A 25,506-nucleotide genomic window follows, 5' to 3' on the forward strand; every position below is an offset into this window, starting at 1 on the left:
GACGTCTACCCCACCCCCCACTGCAGGTTCCCTGGCAGCAGATTTACAAGAAACCCCGTTGACTGTGACAGGACCAGAAGCCAATGGTGGGCGCCTCCGCAAAACACGCCGCAGGAGGAGGGGACAGAAAATATCACCCAATGTTTTTATTTCTGAAAAAATATGAGTAAGTAAGTATGTATCTTGTGTAAGTATGTGCCTTGTGTAAGTACGTATCTTGTAAGGAGGTCCTGTGGCACAGTAAATAGCGTCCCTGCCTCTGAGCCAGAAGCTCTGGGATCGAGTCCCACCCTAGGACTTGGTGACCAAGGAAGGTGCGTTCATAAGCGATAAGAGCGGGAGAGACTCCTGGTCAGCCATGTATGATGTGGAGTGGCGCCCCTCAAGCTATAAGTCCCCGGGCACAGACTAGCAACCTGTTTCAGGAATTACCAAATAGGGAAATGGATGAAATACTGCCTTAGTGCACCATGAGGTGTGGGAAGAGAATTGGAACATGTCTTGTAAATTAGCATAACATGTCAAGGCAATACAATAAAATAGGAAGTATCACATCCAAAATTTATAGAGATTGCATTTTAAAACTGATCGGGCACATTTGCATAGTCAAAAATAATAATTGGAGGAGAAACTGACCTTTAGGCCTTTCAGGATTTGATACACCAGAAATTGGATCCGGTCTTCAGTCAGTTTCTCGTGCTTCATTAATTTGCTAAGGTCTGTTCCCATGAACGGCATAACCAAATAGCTGCAAAATAATAAACATAACATCAACATGACCTTTATAAACGTCATACTAAACAAGAGTCACTGCAGCCAGTTGTCATGTTTAGAGAACCACTAACTAGGGACTGGCTGCTGGTTATGTGTCTGGGATACGTCCGGTCCAAGACACAGCAATGGGATATAAAGCAATATGAAGCAGGTCTAGATGGAAGATTTAAGGTTTGAGAAAGACTTTTAAAAATGGAGGATTTTAGACTTTCAAAGTTATGAAAATTTATTATTAGGAAGGTTTTTTGAAACATATTTAAAGATTGAAAGTTCAAGCAGAACATTATGGAGATAATCCAGTATATTACTGCACGTTTTATACCTTGAACAAATAAATCACTTCTACTTGACAGCACAGTGGTTAGCACTGCTGCCTCACAGCGCCAGGGACCTAGGTTCAATTCCAGCCTCGGGTGACTGTGGAGTTTGCACATTCTCCCCGTGTCTGCGTGTTTGTGCTCCGGTTTCCTCCCGCAGTCCAAAAATGTGTGGGTTAGGTGGATTGGCCATGCTAAATTGCCCCTTGGTGTCAGGGGGATCAGCAGCTTATAAAGGTGGGGTTATGGGGGTAAGGCTTGGGTGGGATTGTTGTCGGTGTGGGCTCGATGGGCCGAATGATCAGCGTACTTGACTGTGACTCCACTCAGAAAGTTTTGAAAGGACAGAATTACAAGACATCCCATGACATATATTATACAGAAAACAAAATCATAAATGGTACAAATTTGTTTTTCAAGTTTGTCTGTCTTTTTTTGCATTTATATAATGATCTACCATCACATGACAAGATTTGAAATGTGGGAAAGTCATGTACATTCAGTCATAAATAGGTCGACACTTCACAGCTTATTACACTTTTATATAAACAAAATCACACCAAACTAGACTTAAAATGTGGTGACCAAGCAATTTATTAAATAATTTGGTGTTTAACAAGATCTTTTAATTAGAACACATCCCTGCAAACACCTCATCTAATGAAGGGATAAAGTTTGAAATGTATCTTTCCCGTCAACACACAAAATCTAATTTCCTTTAAATAAGACTTACTGTTGAAAAAATTCATTTTGCCCCGCGGATCCAAACATTGAAAAATGATGAACCTCAAAGAATATGTCATTAGAAGACTTGCAGAGGTCTCATTTCTGTGATATCAGATAGATTGCTGAGGGGCTAAGTGCAGTGTCTGTGATCTATCGTTGACTTATTACATTTCAGTTAATAAACAGTCGTCGTTAGTGGATGTTTTCATGTTGCTTTTTCTCCACTTGTCAATTTTCTCAATGTGATTAACTCTTTGTGAGGCTATGGACACCAGTCATCCTCTAGTATTTCGCTCACTCTTCTTCTGTGAGTTTAGAAAGCAACTATATAATTAATGGGTCATCATATCGGAGCTTTGCCTTCTTAATCCACTCTCAAAATGTTCTTCACTGGACAGTGAGTGGAAACTTGTCCAATTTGCCCCTCTCTCATAGATTACTGAATTCTAAATCTTAATCTAATGGATTAGGTCCATCACTCATGGACATTTCAGAGTCTCCTTAAATAATTCTATTCATCATGCATTTACAATGCGCGTTTTGACCAAAGTGTACTATTACACATTTACTCTTACTTTAAAATCTAATTTGTTATTTCTCTGACTCTCTCACTTAATAAGTAGAACATTGCCCTATTCCATCTTGTGACATGCACATTACCTTTTGTCCTGGCCGTCACAGGATTGTAATACCGCATATTAATGTATAATTTTGCAATTTCTTCTGGTAGCTATAAAGGCTTTAGAAAACCACCAAGAAGAATTTAAATCCCAAAAAACAGGCAGATTTGAGTACATATGGTGTTCAAGTGCTAAACATTTGAATCTGGACCCTAACCTGCCTCCTACCCACCTAATTCTGATTTCAATGGAGTTACAATGTCAGGAGTCAAGTTGCCCACTCCAAGGATGTGAGTTGGCATTTTAGACATTATAATGAGGCCGAGGACATCATTTTAGGTTTATTTTATTTATTAGTCACAAGTAGGCTTAGATTAATACTGCAATGAAGTTATTGTGAAAATCCCCTAGTCGCCACACTCCGGCACCTGTTCGGGAGAATTGAAGGAGAATTTAGCATGGCCAGTGCACCTAACCAGCACGTCTTTCAGACTTTGGGAAGAAACCGGAGCATCTGGACGAAACCCACACAGATACGGGGAGAATGTGCAAACTCCGCACAGTGACTCAAGCCGTGAATTGAACCTGGGTCCCTGGCGCTGTGAGGCAGTCCCACCATGCTGCCCACTTTTGTTTGCCATTTGAAATTTAACTTTGGCCAGTCCTTGGAAAACCCAGCAATTAAACTGAGGTGAAAGAGTACTGGATCAGAAGGCAAAGGCCTTTGCATTTAGCTGCTGGATTCAACATTTCCTGCATGGACAACCCCCATTCTACGAGGTTTCTGATTTCTCTAATGATTCGCTGTTTGGGCTTCCAATCCTGTCAAGCAGGCTGACTTCCAGGTGGGGCACCTGTCATTGGTGTCAAGCACACGTACACACAAACAGACACTATGAAGTTAAAACTCCACGGCTTTCAGAGGGGACCCCTGAATTTCTAACCTCCCACACTCTGCTACACCTTCAAACCCTTTCTTCCCCCTCTCTGGGTCTGTAAACCACCCCCCGCCCCTGCCATGGCCCGTACCAATCACTGTGTGTATGCGTAAGTATCTCTGATCAGTCACACTGATCGCCAATTATATATCCTGCTTTTCAAGCAAACGTTTCAAGTAAAAATCTTTAGTAATTGGGGAGGACAAGACATGTATACGCCCAGCTAATTAAAACACAATATCCTAATTGGACACTCAACTGAACATCGTTACTAAGTTATTTGTTTTATTTGACTGCATGTTCTGTACACTAACATGATAGTTAATGGTTTATCAGTGGTTAGCTGCAAATACTGTAAAGAATATCACAAAAATGTGACATCTATCCAGTATTGCAAGTTAATCCAATAATGATCCATTAAAGGCACTGTTCTTCCTTTCCTTCTGCTATGCAGGCTTTGAGCCAATGCTGGGGGCTGATTTTTACAGATACATTGCAGTATTTTTCCCGAGTGGGCTGGTCTTTATTGTGAGTAAGAAGTTTAACAACACCAGGTTAAAGTCCAACAGGTTTATTTGGTAGCAAAAGCCACAAGCTTTCGGAGCCTTAAGCCCCTTCCTCAGGTGAGTGGGAATTACTGTGTTTACCCCAGTCCAACGCCGGCATCTCCACATCATGACTTTATTGTGAGCCCAGACAGTGAGTTCTAGCAGGTCATCTGAAGGTTGGGCATCTCAGCTACGCCCAAAGTGGTCCTACCTACTATCCATACCCATGTACTTTCCCTCCCCTCCCTGAATGTGGTCAACTACCAAGGGAACCTCAGCACACGAATAGAATCAATGCCTTCAGATGGGAAGGGGAACAGGCAAGAGGTGAAAATTACTGTTCCCAATTTCTCTGGTTGAAAAGATTTGTAAAACTGTTTCTTCCCTCTGGGGCAGAGTGCCGTGATTTCTACCGTCCCTCCAAGTCAGCTTTAACAACGCCCCCCACCTCCCCCCCCCCCTCCCCCCTCCCCCCCTCCCTCCCCCCTCCCCTCCCCCCCTCCCTCCCCCCTCTCTGTTTAACTGGGTTAGAGGTCATTAGTGTTACATGAATGATCTCCCACTGAGGAAACCAACCAATGCGAGGGTACAATGTCCCACTAGTCTGGTGCTAGAGGGGGGGCATCATAGCAGCACTGGAAGAGACAACAGAGAATGTTAAAGGGGTAGATGTGCCCTGAATTAAAGTTCCCACTGAAGGCCTTGCTTGATACTGAAGCCTTTGGCGATTTAGTGCTGGGCTCAGATTAGAGAGGAGATAGCCAGTAGAAGGTTCTCTTTCTGGGGGGAATTTGGATCATTTATGACTACTTCCCATTATATGTATGATGTTTGGGAGGGACGAGGGCCCCATTTCCATGCAGCAGATGAACATAAAATAGCCAACAACAGTTCTGGCAAAGATAGGGGAGGTAAATAGCAGAGAATTTAAAACGTATAATACTATCAAACAGAGTCAGTATGGCTTCATGAAGGGGAATTAATGACTGACAAATTTATTAGAATTCTTTGAAGTGGTACCATGCAGGATAGATAAAGGGAAACCAGTACATAGAACATAACAGCGCAGTACAGTCCCTTCGGCCCTCGATGTTGCACCGACCAGTGAAACCAATCTAAAGACCCTCTAATCTACACTATTCCAATATCATCCATATGTTTATCCAATAACCATTTGAATGCTCTTAATGTTGACGAGTCCACTACTGCTGCAGGCAGGGCATTCCACGCCCTTACTACTCTCTGAGTAAAGAACCTACCTCTAACATCTGTCCTATATCTCTCACCCCTCAATGTAAAGCTATGTCCCTTCGTGTTAGCCATAACCATCCGAGGAAAAAGGCTCTCACTATCCACCCTATCTAATCCTCTGATCATCTTGTATGCCTCTATTAAGTCACCTCTTAACCTTCTTCTCTCTAACGAAAACAACCTCAAGTCCCTCAGCCTTTCCTCATACGATCTTCCCACCATACCAGGCAACATCCTGGTAAATCTCCTCTGCACCCTTTCCAACGCTTCCACATCTTTCCTATAATGCGGCGACCAGAACTGTATGCAATACTCCCAAGTGCGGCCGCACCAAAGTTTTGTACAGTTCCAGCATGACCTCATGGCTCCGAAACTCAATCCCTCTACCAATAAAAGCTAACACACCATAGGCCTTCTTAACAACCCTATCAACCTGGGTGCCAACTTTCAGGGATCTATGCACATGGACACCCAGATCCCTCTGTTCATCCACACTACCAAGTATTTTTCCATTAGCCCAGTACTCTGTATTCCTGTTACTCCTTCCAAAGTGAATCACCTCACACTTTTCCGCATTAAACTCCATTTGCCACCTCTCAGCCCAGCTCTGCAGCTTATCTATGTCTCTCTGTAACCTGCCACTTCCCTCCGCACTGTCTACAACTCCACCGACTTTAGTGTCATCCGCAAATTTACTAATCCATCCTTTTACGCCCTCATCCAGGTCATTAATAAAAATGACAAACAGCAGTGGCCCCAAAACAGATCCTTGCGGAACACCGCTAGTAACTGAACTCCAGGATAAATATTTCCCATCAACTACCTCCCTCTGTTTTCTTACAGCTAGCCAATTCCTGATCCAAACCACTAAATCACCCTCAATCCCACGTGTCCGTATTTTCTGCAATAGCTTACCATGGGGAACCTTATCAAACGCTTTGCTGAAATCCATATACATCACATCAACCGCTTTACCCTCATCCACCTCTTTGGTCACCTTCTCAAAGAATTCAATAAAGTTTGTGAGGCACGACCTACCCTTCACAAAACCGCGCTGACTATCCCTAATCAAATTATTCCTTTCTAGATGATTATAAATCCTATCTCTTATAATCCTTTCCAAAACTTTGCCCACAACAGAAGTAAGGCTCACCAGTCTATAATTACCAGGGTTGTCCCTACTCCCCTTCTTGAACAAGGGGACAACATTTGCTATCCTCCAGTCTTCTGGCACTGTTCCTGTAGACAATGACGACACAAAGATCAAAGCCAAAGGCTCTGCAATCTCCTCTCTAGCCTCCCAGAGAATCCTAGGATAAATCCCATCCGGCCCAGGGGACTTATCTATTTTTACCCCTTCCAGAATTGCTAACACCTCCTCCTTATGAACCTCAATCCCGTCCAGTCCAACAGCCTGCATCTCAGTACTCCCCTCAACAACACTGTCCCTCTCCTGTGTGAATACCGACGAAAAATATTCATTTAGTGCCTCTCCTATTTCTTCAGACTCCACGCACAACTTCCCACTACTGTCCTTGACTGGCCCTAATCTTACCCTAGTCATTCTTTTACTCCTGACATACCTATAGAAAGCTTTTGGGTTTTCCTTGATCCTACCTGCCAAAGACTTCTCATGTCCCCTCCTGGCTCTTCTTAACTCTCTCTTTAGGTCCTTCCTGGCTAACTTGTAACTCTCAAGCGCCCTAACTGAGCCTTCACATCTCATCTTAACGTAAGTCTCCTTCTTCCTTTTCACGAGAGATTCAACCTCTTTAGTAAACCACGGTTCCCTCACACGACTGCTTCCTCCCTGCCTGACAGGTACATATTTATCAAGGACACGTAGTAGCTGTTCCTTGAACAAGCTCCACATTACAATTGTGCCCATCCCCTGCAGTTTCCTTCCCCAACCTATGCCACCTAAATCTCGCCTAATCGCATCATAATTTCCTTTCCCCCAGCTATAACTCTTGCCCTTCGGTATATACCTATCCCTTTCCATTGCTAAGGTAAACGTAATCGAATTGTGGTCACTATCATGTACTACATTTGGATGTAATACATTTGGATTCCCAAAAAATACTCAATAAGATACTGCACAAAAGGCTACTTAATAAGAACCCATGGTTTTGGGGGTTGTATATTAGCATGGTTAGAGGATTGGCTGACTAATAGAAGACAAAGAGCTGGGATAAGAGGCGTGGCATGGTGGCACAGTGGTTAGCACTGCTGCCTCACAGCGCCAGGGACCTGGGTTCAATTCTGGCCTTGAGTCACTGTCTGTGTGGAGTTTGCACGTTCTCCTCCTATCTGCGTGGGTTTCCTCCGGGTCTGAAAGATGTGTGGGTTACGTTAATTGGCCATGGTAAATTGCCCTTTACTGTCAGGGAGATTAACAGGGTAAATAAGTGGGGTTACGGGGATAGGGCCTGGGTAGGATTGCGGTCGGTGCAGACATGATGGGCCAAATGGCCTCCTTCTTCACTGTAAGGATTCTATGAATCTAAGAGGGGCATTTTCAGGATGGTAACCTGTAATTAATGGAGTGCTGGAGTCACAATTAATTACACAATATATTCATGATGTGAACGAGGAAAATTAATGCACTATTGCCAAGTTTGTGGATAACACAAAAATAGGTGGGAAGGCAACAGGTAAAGATGAAACAAAGAGTCTACAGAGGAATACAGACAGGTTAAGTGAGTGGGCAAACACTTGGCAGATGGAATATAATGCAGAAAAATATGAAGTTATACACTTTGATGGGAAGAATAAAGGAACTGAATATTATTTAAATGGCGAAAGATTGCAGAAAACTGCAGCACCAAGGTATTTGAGGATCCTCATGCATAAATCACAAAAAGCTAACATGGAGGTTCAGCAGGTAATAGGGAAGGCAAATGGAATGTTGGCCTTTATTTTAAAGGGGAAGGAGTATAAAAATAGGAAAGTGTTGCTAAAACTATACAAGGCATGAGTTAGACCACACCTGGAATACCGTGAATTGCTTTGGTTCCCTTGTCTAAGCAAAGATGTACAGGTATTGGAGGCAGTGCAATACAGGTTCATTATGAGAAGTTGAATAGGTTGGGCCTGTACTCATTGGAGTTTAGAAGAATGAGTGGCAACCTTATCGAAACATATAGGATTCTCAGAGCCTTTTGACAGGGTAGATACTGAGAGGTTGTATCCCCTTGTGTGAGTGTCCACGACCAGAGGGCATAATCTCAAAATAAGGGTCACCCATTTAAGATGGAGATGCGAAGGAATTTCTTCTCTCAGAGAGTAGTGAATGTATGGAATTGTTTACCAGGGCTGTAGAGGCTGGGTCTTTAAGTATACAGGGGAGGCGATGGCCTAGTGGAATTATTGCTAGACTATTAATCCAGAAACTCAGCTAATGTTCTGGGGACATGGGGTCGAATCCCGCCACGGCAGATGGTGGAACTAGAATTCAATTAAAATATTTGGAATTAAGAATCTATTGATAGCCATGAAAACAATGTCAATTGTTGGAAAATCCCATCTAGTTCACTAATGTCCTTTAGGGAAGGAAATCTGCCGTCTTTACCTGGTCTAGCCTATATGTGTCTCCAGAGCCACAGCAACATGGTTGATTCTCAACTGCCCTCTGAAATGACCTAGCAAGCCACTCAGTTCAAGGGCAAGTAGGGATGGGCAATAAATGCTGGCCAGCCAGCGACACCCATGTTCCACAAATGAAAAAAAGAAAAATGCTCGCGTGAGATCGACAGATTTTGAATCAAAAAGGGTATCAAGGGTTATGGAGATAAGGTGAAGAAGTGGAGTTGAGGATTATCAGACCAATCATAATCCAATGGAATGGCGGAGCAGATTTAATGGGCTACGTCTGCTCCTATGTCATGTGGTCTAAATCCTGGCTGGGAACATGAGGTGGCAGTAGACATCATGACCAGGGACCTGAGTTCAATTCCAGCCTTGGATGACTATCTGTGAGGAGTCTGCACGTTCTCCCCGTGACTGCGAGGGTTTCCTCCAGGTTCTCCTGTTTCCTCCCACAGTCCAAAGATGCACAAGTTAAGTGGATTGGCTATGCTAAATTACCCCTGAGAGTCAGGGGGATTAGCATGGTAAAAATGTGGGCCTGGGTGGAATTGTTGTGGGTGCAGGCTCGATGGGCTGAATGGCCTCCTTCTGCACTATGGGGATTCTATGATCTCAATATTTCTGCAGTTGTATCCAAGCAAGAGCATAAAACAAAAGTGTGTAAAAGTGCAATTTTTGCAATGGTGGCTTAGAAGCTTTTTGAATGAAGAAAGCAGCTCTGGTAGTGCACCATTTATTTCCAAGGGGAAATGTTCCTGGTGCTGGGAGAGATTTTTAAAATTTAAGAAATTTTTTATATGCTTTTTCTGGAATTTTGATTTGCACTTTGATTCAGCATTGAAACTAAAATGATTTATTCTCATCTAAATATCTCAATTGGCCCATACACTCCTCTTTTGGATATTACCATGGGATCTTTTACATCCACCTAAAAAGGCAAATGGAGCTTTACATTACGTTAACATTTTGACCAAAGGACAGCACCTCCAATACTGTACTGAAGTCATCCTAGATGTAAATGCTATCGTCAGCCAAGCTAATAAACAGTTCCCATATATATATATATAGTGTAGACGGCAGGAGTGAGACACATTATCTTCTGCAGTACTATACAACAAAATGGTCCTGCTTATAGTATGACACTTTAACATTTGTGCTACTGAGTTATGCACCAGGCTAAAGGTGCTGTGGTGATTGTAAATGATATTTATCGTGGGTAGCACTGCTGCCTCAGAGTACCAGGGACCCGGGTTCAATTCTGGCCTCGGGTCACTGTCTGTATGGAGTCTGCATGTTCTCCCCGTGTCTGCGTGGGTTTCCTCTGGGTGCTCCGGTTTCCTCCCACAGTTCAAAAGACATACAGGTTAGGTGCATCGGTCATGCTAAATTCTCTCAGTGTACCCAGTGAGATACATTACCTTCTGCAGTATTATACAGCAAAATGGTCCTGTGTATAGCATGTTATTGAGTTATGCACTGGGCTAAAGGTGCTGTGGTGGTTTGTCAATGTCATTTGACACCAGATATTTCTCGGGATTTGAATGTATTCTTGATTTAAACTGATTACTATAAAATTGGGTACAAAATGAAAATGCCTTCTTCGTGCACTCTCAAGATGTTATGTTCCAGTGAAATAGCCTCACATATGAATGTAAGTGAGTGTAGTATTTTGTATTTCTGAATTGCTAGGTCATTTATTCAAAACCGACACTTGTATGTTGCCTTTCTCTTGTGAAATGTAATTTGAGTTCACAAAAATCCAAATTTCTGCTACTTACATGGAAATTGTTTGAATGCTCTATACTGTGCTTGCAGAGGCATATTTGAATTATGGTAGGGTGGATGGAGGCTCACACGGAGCGTAAAATAAAGTGGCATGGACCTGTTGGGCTGAATGGCCTGTTTCTGTGCTGTAAGTTGTATGATGCATCAGCCAAAAGCGGGTATAATTGTAATATTCCAATGTGGCAGAAGCTGAGGTTGATTACGAAAATAGAACCAGATTTGTGATTTTTTAAAAATTCATTTAAGAAATGTGGGTGTCGCTGGCAAGGCCAGCATTTATTGCCCATCCCTAATTGCGCTTGAGAAAGTGGTGGTGAGTTGCCTTCTTGAACCACTGCGGTCCCTCTGCACGGCGGCACAGTGGTTAGCACTGCTGCCTCACAGCGCCAGGGACCCGGGTTCAATTCCGGCCTCGGTTCACTGTCTGTGTGGTGTCTGCACATTCTCCCTGTGTCTGCGTGGGTTTCCTCCGGTGCTCCGGTTTCCTCCTACATTCCATAGATGTGCGGGTTAGGTTGATTGGCCATGCTAAATTGTCCCTTAGTATCAGAGGGATTAGCATGGTAAATATGTGGGGTTATGGGAATAGAGCCTGGGTGGGATTGTAGTCAGTGCGGGCTCGATGGGCTGAATGGCCTCCTTCTGCACTGTAGGGATTCTATGATACACCCTACAATTAATAACGAAAATGTTATTTAATAAAACAATCTACTGATGGATTCTTATCATTGAAAAATTTGGTTATTTTCACAAAAACAAAAAATACTTAGATAATTAATATTTTCTTGGCAGTAACAATTAATGTAATCTTCAGATCCTGAATTAATAAATATCTAGTTTTGATCAAATACTTTTTCAGAGTTTGTTTTATGTAGCATCTGACCTGCTGTGGAGACAGAGATTCGATTTTATCATCTCTAACTGTTGGAGACTTGTGTCTGTGTCCTCTAGTCTTTTATTCATTGTCTAAGATATATAATTTATTTACATCCACTTCATCTATATTTTTCATTATCTGAAGAACAATATCATTTCCTTTTTTTCCCCAGTGGAAGATATTTACAAAAGGCTGGAGACTTTTTCATAACTTAATAATCTAAAGCATGAAATTATCCCAGGCATCCATCTCAGAACCCTTCCTGATGTTTCAATATGCTTCTTGAAGTAAGATAATAACAATTTGCATTCATATAGCACCTTTAATATAATGAAACGTCCCATTCACAGGTGCTTCACAGAAGCTTTATGAAGCAACATATAACACTGAGTCACCAAAGGAGATACTAAGGTAAATGACCAAAACCCCGGTTAAAAAAGTGGGTTTTACGGAGTGTCCCAAGGAGAAAAAGCAGGAGGGAGTTTAAGGAAGGGAATCCCAAAACTTAGGACCTTGGCATGTGAGGTCATGGTTACCAACATAGATATATGAATCGGCAGGAAATAGAGGAATATGGACCATGTAGAGGCAAGAAAATATTAGATTAGAGAGGGATCAGTGTCGGCACAGACTTGGTGGGCCAAAGGGCCTGTTCCTGTGCTGTATTGTTCTTTGTTCAATGGCAGAGTGATTAAAATTAGCAATACTTAAGAGGCCAGAATTATAGGAGAAGAGGTATCACGAAAGGTTGTAGGGCTGGCAGAAATTATAGAGATAAGGAGTAGCGAGACCGTGGAGGGATTTAAAATGGATGAGAATTTTAAAATAAAGGCATTGCTTAACCAGGAGCCAATGTAGATCCGCCAGCACATGGGGAATCAGTGAATGTGTACACGTTAGGATATAGGCAGCAGACTTTTGAAAAACCTCAATTTTTGTATGAATTCGTGTGACATGGGTGTTGCTGGCTGGCCAGCATTTATTGCCCACCCCTAGTTGCCCGAGGGCAGTTGAGAGTCAACCACAATGTTGTGACTCTGGAGTCACATGTAGGCCAGACCAGGTAAGGACAGCAGATTTCCTTCCCTAATGGACATTAGTGAACCAGATATGTTTTTCCGACAATCGACAATGGTCCTCAGTAGATTCTTAATTCCAGATATTTTATTCAAATTCAAATTCCACCAACTGCCGTGGCGGGATTCGAACCCGGGTGCCCAGAACATTGATGAGTTTCTGGATTAATAATCTCGTGATGTTACCACTAGGCCATCACCTCCCTCATAAGTTTATGGATGGAATGTGGGAGGCCAACCAGGGATGTATTGGGATAGTCAAATCTGGAAGTTGCAAATGCATGGATGAGGGTTTCAGCAGCAGATGAGGTGGGGACAGAGGCAGGTCATACTGAGGAGGTGGAAATGAAGGCTTAGTGACGGAGCAGGTGTGTGTTTGTAGCTCATCTCAGGTGCTGTGAACAGTTTAGCTTAGTTTCAGACAGTTGCCATGGAGAGGGTGACTCAATAGTTAGGAGAATGCCATGGAGACTGAGAGCTTTGGTCTTCGCAATATCTAATTGGAGTATATTTCTGTTTGTCCAGATCAGGATGTCAGACAAGCAGTCTGGATAACCAAACCCACTCGTCGAACACAGTATTCAGCACTGATTAGTGCAATGTCATTATGACTTGCTTTGACTTGTAGTCCAATGTGCTGCAGCAGCCAATTTGCCTTATTAATAACTTTGGAAGAAAACAGCACCAGATGGCTCCAAGGCCTGAGGGTGGAAACTGGAATTGCATGATTAACAGTTAAATAAATGGAACGATCTCAAGAGTTTAGTAAAGTGGCAGCAAATTGGGAAGTTTCTGATTTCAACAGTATTCAGTTTCAATAAAAACCCTGTGTGTTTCTGCCATTTCCGTTTCTGTACTATTCAAACACTGCCCGGTAATCACCATCTGGCATCACCCAGTGATAGTTGCTGGTGTACATCTACAGGAGCCCTTTAAATTATAAAGCTCAACATTCAGCAAACTATTTCAATTCAAATATCAATGTTGACTTTGTGGAATGGGGTGCCCTTATAAGAGCAAATAAAATAGTCTGTCTGACTTATATGAGTAGAGGCCATTGAGGATCAGAGAATCCACTTTTTATCATTTCTGGCAAGTTAAGATCTCACTTATTCAGTCAATATTCTTGTTCTGTCCAAAATAAGCTTGCGAGAGTTATAAAAAATGATTTTACTCAAAATTTATTTGCTATGTGTTGCATTGTTTTCTACCTACCCCATTCATCAACTGGATGCTAAATTAATGCATAAAGTGTCATAATTTCTCTCTTCCGCATCAGACCATACTTTAGCAGCCTCAACGCGTATGGCGTCAAAAAACAAACGATCCACGTCTGCAGTTGGCTATTGCACAACTTTGTTATGATGCTGGCTCCAAAAAGGTAGCTGCCAGCAGCCTTGGAGCAGCTCACCCATCTATCTGTGTCTCAAGGCTGTCCAAGTGTAGTCACTTTCCAGCAGGGCTCACTGGATAATGGTCAGATGTGGGACACACCAGATATTTCTGCTGTCCTAGGCTGGGATCATTGTGGTCGACTGTAGTTTTTCCACAGCAGCTCAAACATGAACTAACTTGGCATAGGCTGGGGATCAAACCTGCCATCTTCCTGATTTATGGATCAATTCCAAATGATACATTTACTTGCTGAGCCGCTTCAAGTGTCACATCTTTAAATAGTGAAGAACTCCAATCATGTGTTTCACGGAAATGGAGGCCAAAGTTTTGAATTGATATTTTCCTGCACATTTGTCACCGAGACATCATTTGCAGGTATATACATCAAAAGAGCTTCTACAAATACATAAAGGGCAAAAGAGTAACTAGGGAGAGAGTAGGGCCTCTTAAGGATCAACAAGGTCATCTACGTGCGGATCCACAAGAGATGGGTGAGATCCTAAATGAATATTTCTCATCAGTCTTTACTGTTGAGAAAGGCATGGATGCTAGGGAACTTGGGGAAATAAATAGTGATGTCTTGAGGAGTGTACGTATTACAGAGAAGGAGGTGCTGGGAGTCTTAAAGCGCATCAAGGTAGATAAATCCCCAGAGCCTGATGAAGTGTATCCCAGGACGTTGTGGGATGCCAGGGAGGAACTTGTGGGTCCCCCAGCAGAGATATTTGAAATTCGACAGCCACAGGTGAGGTGGGGGGTGACAAATGTTGTACCTTTGTTTAAGTCGGGCTGCAGCAAAAAGCCTGTGAGCCTCACATCTGTAGTGGGTAAGTTGATCGAAGATATTCTGAGAGGTAGGATCTACTGGCATTTAGAGAGGCAAGGACTGATTAGGGACAGTCAGCATGGCTTTGTGAGTGGAAAATCATGTCTCACAAATTTAATTTGAGTTTTTTGAAGGGGTAACCAAGACGGTAGACGAGGGCAGTGCAGTTGACATTGTCCAGGTACCACATGGTAGGTTGTTGCATAAGGTTAAATCTCATGGGATCCAGGGCAAGGTAGCCAATTGGATACAAAATTGGCTTGATGACAGAAGACAGAGGTTGGTTGTAGAGGGTAGTTTTTCAAACTGGAGGCCTGTGACCAGCGGTGTGCCTCAGGGATCAGTGCTGGGTCCACTGTTACTTGTCATTTATATTAATGATTTGGATGAGAATTTAGGAGGCATGGCTAGTAAGTTTGCAGATGACACCAAGCTTGGTGGCATAGTGGACAGTGAAGAAGGTAATCTAGGATTGCAACGGGATCTTGATCAATTGGTCCAGTGGGCTAATGAATGGCAGATGGAGTTTAATTTTGATAAATGTGAGGTGATGCATTTTGGTAGATCGAACCATGGCAGGGCATTGGGGAGAGTAGGGGTACAGTTAATGGTAGGGCATTGGGGAGAGTAGGGGTACAGATTCATAGCTCCTTGAAAGTGGAGTCACAGGTGGACAGAGTGGTGAAGGAAGCATTCAGCAGGCTTGGCTTCATTGGTCAGAACATCGAATACAGGAGTTGGGATGTCTTGTTGAAGTTGTATAAGGCATTTGTAAGGCTATGAATACTGTGTACAGTCCTGGTGACCCTATTACAGGAAGGATATTATTAAAATAGAAAGAGTGCAGAAAAGATTTACTAGGATGCTACCAGGACTTGATGGTTTGAGTTATAAGGAGAGGCTGGATAGACTGGGGCTTTTTTCCCTGGAGCATAGGAGGCTTTGGGATGATCTTATAGACATCTATAAAATAATGAGGGGCATATATCAGCTGGATAGTCAACATCTTTTCCCAAAGGTAGAGGAGTCTAAAACTAGAGGGCAAAGGTTTAACACGAGAGGAGAGAGATACAAAAGGGTCCAGCGGGGTAATTGTTTCACACAGAGGGTGGTGAGTGTCTGGAATGAGCTGCCAGAGGTAGTGGTAGAGGCGGGTACAATTTTGTCTTCTAAAAAGCATTTAAACAGTTACATTGGTAAGATGGGTACAGAGGGATATGGGCCAAACACGGGCAATTGAAAATAACTTAGTGGTAAAAACTGGGCGGCATGGACAAGTTGGGCCAAAGGGCCTGTTTCCATGCTATAAACCTATTTGACATTATAGTAACTCCAAGAGACAGCTCAGGGGCCTACTTTATACAGGGCATGGTATACCAGCTCCACCTGATGAGGTAATTACCAACCCCTAGGGAGCTCGTATTCAACAAGTCCAACAGGGAGGTCAATCAGTGATTGCCCAGGCAAATCCTGGGGTTTATCATCTACATGTGCTGCATCGAAGAAATGATGCAAGTTTTAAGGATCGCATCCTGAGTATGAGAAGTACAATAAGGTTTCAGAAGAGGACTTCAACTGCTCACTATGTATCGTGAACTTATAAACAAGTTCGGAATCTGCTCATTTACAATTTCATTATGAATAGAATACAGTTACTGCTTGGCAAACTGAGTGAACTTGTAAGAACTGTCGTCTGTTTGCAATTTCTGCTGTGGCAAATGAAAAAAATAGCTTGGTTGCCATGGAAGTGCTTAACTATTTGATGAATTTCTAATTGATTTAGTCCAATTACCATGGTAACTGAACTATTTTTACTGGAGATGACATTTCAACCGTTGTGGCACAGAATGTGCTCTGATTGATCAGGGTGGAGACAGGTTTACTTTTAAAGAGAAACACATTCAGCTTCATCAGACATTTCATTGAGCACCAAGGGCTTGGCAATATGTAGTGGCACTAGCAATGAACACCCAATGTACTTGTCTGAAATGTACTGGACATATGAAATGTTTTATAATAAATGGCTAGAAAATCTGCACAAATAGCTGAAAGGGGAATTTTAATGAAGGATAAACCATTACCGTGGAGTATTCAAAAGTTATTTCCAGTAAACCTAGCTGCCACTTAGTCACAGTAGCAAAATTATAGGGCAGCACAGTGGTCCGCACTGCTGCCTCACAGCGCCAGGGATCCGTGTTCAATTCCCGGCTTGGGTCACTGACTGTGTGGAGCCTGCACGTTCTCCCCGTGTCTGCGTGGGTTTCCTCCGGGTGCGTTGGTTTCCTCCCACAGTCCGAAAGACGGGCTGGTTAGGTGGATTGGCCATGCTAAATTTTCCCTCAGTGTACCCGAACAGGCGCCGGAGTGTGGCGACTAGAGGATTTTCACAGTAACTTCATTGCAGTGTTAACGTAAGCCTCCTTGTGACACTAATAAATAAACTAATAAACTAACATCTTAAATTGCTGGGGGTTTCTGAGCTGTAGTCTGAAATTGACACGTGCATGTCAACTTTGACCAAACAATTAAAGTCTGTATGAGCTGAACTTCAACATCGTAATCAAGCTTAAAAATGTTTCTACCATTATGTTGTAGTCAAGACTTGTAGAGCAGTGTTAAAACTTGCTAATACTATTCTAAACTGTTCTTCTCTTCACTTTAATCAAACCTTCTTTCCAGGTAACAGTTCTTTCTTTAATATAGAATCCTTACAGTGCAGAAGGAGACCATTCGGCCCATCGAGTCTGCACCGACAACAATCCCATCTAGGCCCTATCCCCGTAACCCCACATATTTACCCCACCAATCCCTCTAACCTACGCATCCCAGGACACTAAGGGGCAATTTAGCATGGTCAATGCACCTAACCCGCACATCTTTGGAGTGTGGGAGGAAACTGGAGCACCTGGAGGAAACCCACGCAGATATGGGGAGAATGTGCAAACTTCACACAGTCACCTGAGCCGCGATTAAAACTGGGTCCCTGGCGTTGAGGCAGAAGTGCTAACCACTGTTCAATGTACTTGATTCGATCTACCTCTCATTTATCAAAATTAAACTCCGTGCCGCCCACAAATATATTCCTACCATTGTGTAACCTCCTTCTTCAACTCATTCTATCCCAGGATCCGTGGAACTCATTTCTTTCTCCCAGTTCTCTTATAATCTTCAGGTATTGAAAAACTTGGAAACTAGGTGCCAATTAATTGTTAATTCCTGATTTGTTTTGCTTTCTCTGCTCATTTTTTCAGCCTTGTAGGTGTCCTATATTAAAATGATTGTGTTCTAATATAAGAACCTGCATTCAAGTAAACCTGTCGAATATTCGGACTGCAAACCCTCCCCAGCTGCACATATTTGTATCCCAGTGCCAGGGAAGTACATCCCTAGGAAGCTGCTCAAATATCTAAACTGGATTTAATTCGACACCAGATAGAAAGATTTATTGTCTGTTGTGCTTCATTTTTATATCTGGGGAATTAACCTAAAAGGCAATCAAAATATACAGCAGAGAGATCAGCACATCAGGATGAAACTGAAATAGTGAACCTAAATTAGGGTGAAAACATTTTTATTGTTAATCATTTGAGGCTTGTGTTGACAACTTGCTCAGTTTCAGAAGCAGGAACGTAAGACCGATCCATTTCAACAATAACAACTTATATTCATACGGCGCCTTTAACATAATGAAACATCCCAAAGCACTTCACAGGAGCATTAGAAAATAAACCATGACACCGGACCAATAAGAGATATTGGGCTGAATTTCTGCGGAGTCTCCCTGATTCAGCAGACGTTTAAAAATGGAGGTCGAGACCCGATTCCGGGATTCCTGGTCCCATTCCCGGTAACCCCCCCCCCCTCCCAATTTTCATCAATGCAGGATAAGGATGCAGGCTGATTCTGGTTGCCAGCCCACATCCTGCACTCCTGACTTATGATGTGGAGATGAAGGAGCAGCGCTCCGAAAGCTAGTGGCTTGTGCTACCAAATAAACCTGTTGGACTTTAACCTGGTGTTGTGAGACTTCGCCTGACCTATAGCAGGATAGGCATCTCCTCGTCCCCTGTAATTTTCATGGCATAGTGCCAGCTTTTGAAGCATTCATGGTTCATGCTCCTTCAGAGGTGTGGTGAACCACAGTCTGGATGAGGGAACTTTTTGAAAGGCAAGTCCAAAAGGTCTTACCCATGTTCCTTTCCCATCCTATGACCGATCAACCGTCCATGCCAACTAATCCCCCCCCCCCCCCCCCCCCCCCACCATGGCCCCTCATATCCTTCGTACCAACCTATGCACTTTCACCCACCCCCACCGTCTCTCATATCCTCCATGCCAACATATGATCCTAAATGCATCCCCTTTGGCCCCTCATACCCGCCAGACCAATCAATAGCACTAGTACATACCCATTCACCCAGTATACACTCTCTACAGAGCCAATGAACACTCGAATAACACTAGTATGTGTGGTTTAAAAAAACAAATCATTAATTCATAACTTCCTACTTTCTTGAACAAAGTGCTTTTACCACAACCCTATAAAAGTATCAATCATCTAGGCCTTTAAAATATCGATAGCAGAAACTATAAACACTCGACACCTCTTCTTCCTGTGTAAATAAACCCTTGGCAATTCACAGAATAGATTACAGAGAAAGAGCTGTCGATCAAGCAATGTTTTTCCTTAGGTGCAGCTGTTTCAACAGAATAATTCATATCCAGGCTCCTCAGCCAAGCTTCATCGTCCATAAGGGGCTATGGGAATGGGTGGAGGGGCTTGGAGGTTACAGACATCATGAGGAATGTGTGTGAGGAGGGAAGTGGGGGGGTGGCGTGGGGGAAGAGAGAGGAGGTGAGACTTAGAGGGCTGTTTTTTGTTTTACTGTCATTATTACAGTTGGGACGAAGTCCCAGAGCACTGAGGCAGACCTTTTGACCAGAATGCCACGGCCCGGCATGACATGGATTGGCATGGTTAAGAATAAGAGATGACTGGTGTAATTTTGACAGTGGGCGATAGTACAAGTCAGGAAACAGGGGCTCAACCACCCATTAAACACCTCTTCTGATTTTCGTTTCTAATGACTTCAAAAATTAAAAGTGTCACAAATCAGCATCCGACTGCCTTGCTGCTTTACATCTGACAAAATAGGAACAGCGTGAATCTCCTTCAGTTTCACCCTTTTATCTGCTTTTAATAGAACATTTTGACTTGCTTCTATTTGTCCTTGCTTTTTCTGTGTTCTCTACTTCTTCTCATTACTCTTTCTCTGTTTAATTTGGTATTCCTTTTCTCTCCTTTCTTAGGAGACAAAGTCAGGATCTCAAGCCAAGAAAGGACAGTGGTCAGAGTGGAGTTGGTCCTGGAAGCGGCAAGTGGAAAGGGATTACAGCAAAGCTGGAACGTCAAAAAGAGGAGCCCAAATTGACAAGATATGAAGCAAAATCAGGACAAAAACCTGTGTCACATGTATACCATGTTATATTAGGCTTGTGGTTTATGGTGGAAGTAGCCAAGCTGATATTTCACAAGCACTTTTGAAGCCTTTATTGACCAGTACAAACTATTTTTAGGTCCGATTTGGGCCATGCAGGATGTGAGATGCTTCCTGGGTGTAATATATCTGTGTGTTTGATTAATGGTTCAAAAATCTGATGCTTTTTAAAAATTCATTCGTGGGACATGGGTGTCTCTGGCGGGCCAGCATTTATTGCCCATCTCTAGTTGCCCGAGGGCAGTTGAGAGTCAACCATGTTCCTATGGCTCTGGAGTCACATGTAGGCCAGACCAGGTAAGGATGGCAGATTTCCTTCCCTAATGAACATTAGTGAACCAGATGGGCTTTTCCGACAATCGACAATAGTTTTATGGTCATTAGTAGATTCTTAATTCCAGATATTTTTTGTTGAATTCAAATTCCACCATCTGCCGTGGTGGGATTCGAACCCGGGTCCCCAGAACATTAACTGAGTTTCTGGATTAATAGTCCAGCAATAATACCACTGGGCCATCATGTATTCTATGTAGTCATGACTATGAGCGGCATGATGGCACAGTGGTTAGCACTGCTACCTCACAGCGTCAGGGATCTGGGTTCAATTCTGGCCTTGGGTGACTGTGTGGAGTTTGCACATTCTCCCCGTGTCTGCGTGGGTTTCCTCTGGATGCTCTGGTATCCTCCCACACTCCAAATATGTGCAGGTTAGGTGGATTGGCCATGCTAAAATTGCCCGTTAGTGTCAGGGTTAATATGTGGGGTTCTGGGTGGAATTGTTGTCGGTGCAGGTTCAATGGGCCAAATCACCACCTCCGTACTGTAGGTTTTTTATGATTCTTCATTTAAAATTATTGTTGAGTCTTGTTAAATGTAACATGTTGGGACATAATATATTACATATAGAGCTAACTGCACATTGGGGAGTGAAAAATAAAAAGCATTTACGGAGCATAATTTTCGAAACCCGTAAAAAAGAGACAAGTAATTTATTCATTTGAATAGTAAACATTTTCCCTTCCACTTCTACTGTTAAAACTTTAAAATAGACTTTTTTTGAAACAAAATTCTAGAAGAGAATGATTTCTGTTTTCATATTTGGTAGAGTTTTTGTTTGTAATGTTATGTCTCAATAGGGATTTATACTGGAAGCAATTCTGGATCATACTAGCTTGACTGGAGAGAATCACTGGCTGAATCAGGGACTAACTCTCATCAAATGTTTAATGGACTTATTATTATGTGGAATGTTTGACCTTGGATGAGTCTCAGCTGTGTCTTTTCATTCAAGACAGACTTGGCTTTTTTTCAAAAGTGATTGTCTTGTTTTGTTACAAGTACAATATCTTGTGTGACAGGGAGTGGAATTCCAGTTGGCGCAGGTTAATCAGAAGAAGTGAAGATTATTTTAGTTACTGTTAATTTGATTGTTTTAAGCCATAGGAATAATGTCTGCCAACATGGCAACACTATCCACTGTCCCTGATAATATAAAACCAGACTGTGTCGTAATAAAGGAATTTGTTCGCTATGCAAAGAGAAACATTACTCTGTAGCAAGTCTGAAGACATTTTATCAGAAATCGCAGTTCCTTTTTCTCCTTATAAAAAGAGGAAGTGATCTTGCAAATCAGATCTGTCTAAGCAAATGAGTTACTTCAAGATGTCAGCTGTTGAAACATTTAAACTTCTACATTTTCCACTTTAAAGTCATACAGGGGAACATGGTTTCAAGAGTGAAGCCAAAAGAGAAAATGCTGGAAAATCTCAGTAGGTCTGGCAGCATCTGTGAGGAGAGAAAAGAGCTGATGTCAAAGGGTCATCTGGACTCGAAACTTCAGCTCTGCCAGACCTGCTGAGATTTTCCAGCACTTTCTCTTTTGGTTTCAGATTCCAGCATCCACAGTAATTTGAGTTTCAAGGGGGGGCAGCTGGAATATTGCTTGAACGATCTTTCTTTAGAAATTGGTTTAGACACTGAGAGGCAAAATTTTACTGGTAGGGGTGAGGGGGGCAGGTTTCGGTGCAGCTTGAATCCTCGTGTATTGGAAATCACGGCATAATGGGTGGCACAGTGGTTAGCACTGCTGCCTCACAGTGCCAGGGACCCAGGTTCAATTCCCGGCTTGGATCACTGTCTGTGCAGAGTCTGCACGTTCTCCCCGTGTCTGCGTGGGTTTCCTCCGGGTGCTCGTTTCTTCCCACAGTCCAAAGACTGGTTAGGTGCATTGGCCATGCTAAATTCTCTCTGTGTACCCAGTGATGTGGAGATGCCGGCGTTGGACTGGGAGCCACATTATCTTCTGCAGTATTATACAGCAAAATGGTCCTGTGTCTAGCATGTTATTGAGTTATACACTGGGGTAAAGGTGCTGTGGTGATTTGTCAATGTCATTTGACACCAGATATTTCTCGGGATTTGAATGTATTCTTGATTTAAACTGATTACTATAAAATTGGGTACAAAATGAAAATGCCTTCTTCGTGCACTCTCCAGGTGTTATGTTCCAGTGAAATAGCCTCACATATGAATGTGAGTGAGTGTAGTATTTTGTATTTCTGAATTGCTAGGTAATTTATTCAAAACCGACACTTGTATGTTGCCTTTCTCTTGTGAAATGTAATTTGAGTTCACAAAAATCCAAATTTCTGCTACTTACATGGAAATTGTTTGAATGCTCTATACTGTGCTTGCAGAGGCATATTAAAATTATGGTAGGGTGGATGGAGGCTCATGCGGAGCGTAAAATAAAGTGGCATGGACCTGTTGGGCTGAATGGCCTGTTTCTGTGCTGTAAGTTGTATGATGCATCAGCCAAAAGCGGGATTTATTGTAATATTCCAATGTGGCAGAAGCTGAGGTTGATTACGAAAATAGAACCAGATTTGTTATTTTTAAAAAATTCATTTAAGAAATGTGGGTGTCGCTGGCAAGGCCAGCATTTATTGCCCATCCCTAATTGCGAAAGTGGTGGTGAGTTGCCTTCTTAAACCACTGCAAGCACGGTGGAACAGTGGTTAGCACTGCTGCCTCACAGTGCCAGGGACCCGGGTTTAATCCCGGCCTCGGTTCACTGTCTGTGCGGAGTCTGCGCGTTTTCCCCGTGGGTTTTCTCCGGGTGCTCCGGTTTCCTCCCACAGTCTGAAAGATGTACAGGTTAGGTGCATTGGCCAGGCTAAATTCTCCCTCAGTGTACCCGAACAGGTTCCGGAGTGTGGCGACTAAGGGATTTTCACAGTAACTTCACTGCAGTGTTAATGTAAGCCTACTTGTGACACTAATAAATAAACTGAACGTGATTCAGTTCGCTTCTAACTTTCACGGGGGTGTATTCGGAAGCGCGCAAGAAACCCCCAAGGAGCTGTCAGGTCTCTAATTCTAATCGGTTAGCAGCCAATGAATTAACTCTGCATTCTGCCAGTGCACAGGTTTCCCAAACTGTGTGAAACTCGCCAGCGGCGAGACATTGCCCAGAGAAACTGACAAGCTTGAAAGCCTTCAAAGACTGAAACTACACAGCTGCAGCTTTGCCCCAGTGAAAGGCTTGTGATGACAAGATTGTGTTCTCACTGGTTTACCAGTGATTTTTCAAAATTTTGGAAGTCATTTCTTCAGCCGAGCTCGCCTTGTTCTGCGCTTCACAGCAGCATAGGAACAAACCTCTGCAGCTCTACTGTAAGAGTTTTGATGAAGAACGCAAGCAGCAAACACCAACATCAGGAGTAGCAGCAGCAACACCAATAGCAGCAGCAAGCTGTCTTCTCCTCAGCCACATGTCACCCCACTGAATGGAGGGGATGGACACAGTGCTGCAGCTGGAAGGAGGCAATCCTCCTCCTTCCCAGGGCATGCAGGCAGAAGATCAGTTCTCTTGACTTGACTCAGCAACAGTGGCCGCGATTCTCCCAAAAGCGCTGAATTGGTGGGAAAATTGTTCTAGATCCCGACTGTTTTTCCAGTTCAACTTCTCACTCGAATCTCCGCACTCTGTGCATGACAGAGGTCCCAATCGTGAATCTCATTAAAAACCCAGGGGGGGCGGGGCCTATTCGCGCCGGACTCTGACAGTTCTGGAACTCTGCACATGCGCAGTGGTCCCGATCTGTCAGTCTCCCCGTTTGCTGGGCAGCTCGATCGCTGGCCAGCCCGGGACCCCTGCAGTGCTGCCCTTTGAGCCCCCCCCCCCCCACAGCCTGATCGCAGCCCCCACGACAATTCACGGGCCAGCCCTGAACCCCCCACCCCGTCCTGGAGCGTCCCAATGTCCAGCCCCCCTGCACCCAGCAGTGGTGATCCCCTCACCCCGGCAGACCCCACCCCCTGCTGACCCTCCCCCAATTTCAGACCCCCCACCCCCCCAGGAAGCAGCCACCGTCACCCGCCCCCCCCCCCCCCACCCCCCCAGGAAGCAGCCACCGTCACCCGCCCGCCCCCCCCCCCCCCCCCCCGCCCCAGGAAGCAGCCACCGTCACCCGCCCCCCCCCCCCCCGCCTGCCCCAGGAAGCAGCCACCGCCCCTCCCCCCCATCATTGCCCTCCCTCCATCCCAGACCGATCGCCATGCAGAGTGGTGGCGGCGGGACCCTCACCCCCAGCAATCGCCCCTAGGCCCCACCCACAATAGGCCCCGCCCCCTTGGCACTGCCCAATGCCTGGTGGGCAGGGCCAAAGTACCCCCGGGCTTGGGCAATTTGCCCCTTGGGCAATGCCAGGGGGCACAGTCTGGTCCTGACAAGATGCCCATGCCCAGGGGGCACCACCCCCCACCGCCTGACCCCCTGGGGGGGCCCCAATTTCCCCCCCTTCATTCCCGTGGGGTCTCCCACTATTTCCCCGAACATGGGGAGCTACTCTAAACCCCACCGGAATGAAGTACTCCTGGCGGAATGGGAGATTCAATCAGGACTGGTAAGTTCCCGATAATTAAATGTAAAAGACATTTAAAACATATTAAAAACAGATTCAAATTACTTACCTGCCTTCCCGCCGGTTTCTAGCGTGGTTTGGCCTGCGACTGTTCGCCGGCTCTGGGAGATGTGCATGCATTTCCTGCGCAAATCCCGGAACAAGGCTGAGGACGCACATCTCCCACTCTGACATGCCAAAAAAGTTGAGGGTCACAATGGGAGAATCGCGGCCAGTATGTCAGGAGGTTCAGGCTTTCACAGTAAGTCATTGCTGACAGCTTCAGCATCTTCCGGAATGAGATCTCCTTCTCAGTAGGCCAGGTGGGCAAAGAAGCCAGCGGGCCAGGTGGACATATGCCAAGGGGCCAGGTGGGCACACGT

The 25,506-nt window shown here is 44.0% G+C and overlaps 2 protein-coding genes across 2 annotated transcripts in view; one reads left to right on the top strand and one right to left on the bottom strand.

Moving 5' to 3' along the window:
- Positions 1-21,749, top strand: part of LOC144507962 (uncharacterized) — a 70,747-nt gene extending 48,998 nt beyond the window's left edge. Inside the window, exon 3 of the mRNA XM_078235572.1 lies at positions 20,032-21,749. Coding sequence (XP_078091698.1) covers positions 20,032-20,163 — 132 coding nt within the window. The 3' untranslated portion in view covers positions 20,164-21,749. The remainder of the gene's footprint in view (positions 1-20,031) is intronic.
- Positions 1-25,506, bottom strand: part of LOC144507964 (mitogen-activated protein kinase 12-like) — a 70,206-nt gene that overhangs the window by 31,616 nt on the left and 13,084 nt on the right. Inside the window, exon 4 of the mRNA XM_078235574.1 lies at positions 637-748. Within this exon, the coding sequence (XP_078091700.1) occupies positions 637-748 (112 nt within the window). The remainder of the gene's footprint in view (positions 1-636; positions 749-25,506) is intronic.

The sequence above is a fragment of the Mustelus asterias genome, chromosome 19 (assembly GCF_964213995.1).
Source record: "Mustelus asterias chromosome 19, sMusAst1.hap1.1, whole genome shotgun sequence".
NCBI lineage: Eukaryota > Metazoa > Chordata > Chondrichthyes > Carcharhiniformes > Triakidae > Mustelus > Mustelus asterias.